The 672-nt window shown below is 44.5% G+C and overlaps 1 protein-coding gene across 1 annotated transcript in view; it reads right to left on the bottom strand.

The window, feature by feature from the left end:
- Positions 1 to 225: 225 nt before the first annotated feature.
- The window catches only part of SETTUDRAFT_111887 (uncharacterized protein), a gene marked incomplete at both ends in the record, with an annotated part of 1,565 nt that continues 1,118 nt past the window's right edge, over positions 226 to 672 (bottom strand). Inside the window, one exon of the mRNA XM_008029725.1 lies at positions 226 to 356. Coding sequence (XP_008027916.1) covers positions 226 to 356 — 131 coding nt within the window. The remainder of the gene's footprint in view (positions 357 to 672) is intronic.

The following is a 672-nucleotide window of genomic DNA, read 5'->3' as shown; positions in this document are numbered from 1 at the left end:
GTATAGTACTGCTATTGTGCTGCGGTTTAGTCGCTTCTAGCTGCGCTTAAAGCAGACTCCAGTTGCTGAAGAGCAGTTTAGTAAACAGGAAGAGATGTTAGACAGCAGGGCTGTCTTCTAGCGAGCTCTTTTAGGGCTAAGGAAAGTAACTTAAGAAAGTTTGTTCGTTATTATTAGTTTTAGGTAGTGTCTCTCTGTTCTCGCTTATTTTTAGTTATCTTGTTCTTAGCCTAGATGCCAGCCTCTAGTCCCTACTCTAGTTTTAGCAATGAAAGCTAAAGTCGCCTCTCTGCCTTTGCTAGTGTGGAGGAGTAGTTGGATTGTTAGGTAGTTCTCGCGAAGAGTTGCTTTTAGCGCTTGCCTTTCTATGTTGTAGTGCCAGCAGTATAGGAGAAGGTGATCTGGTGTCTGTACTCTCCCGCAATCGCAGAGGTTTGAGTTTCTCCTTTTCACTCTCTCTAGATAGGCGTTAAAGTATCCGTGGCCTAGCTTGAGAGAGAAGAAGGCGCTAGAGATTTCCCTTGGTGTACCTCTTGGGATTTGGATTGCCTTAGGGTAAGCAAGGGGAAATCTAGCAGAGTAGGTATGCTTGTTTTCCTGGATGGCTCTTTCTCTATATTTATGCCACTCTTGGCTTTGATCTCTTAGCTGTAGTAGTCTCGTCTCTGTGCC

The sequence above is a fragment of the Exserohilum turcica genome (genome assembly GCF_000359705.1).
Source record: "Exserohilum turcica Et28A unplaced genomic scaffold SETTUscaffold_31, whole genome shotgun sequence".
Classification (NCBI taxonomy): Eukaryota; Fungi; Ascomycota; class Dothideomycetes; order Pleosporales; family Pleosporaceae; genus Exserohilum; species Exserohilum turcicum.
The sequence above is the reverse complement of the archived record's forward strand: the minus strand, read 5'-3'. Positions and strand labels throughout refer to the sequence as shown.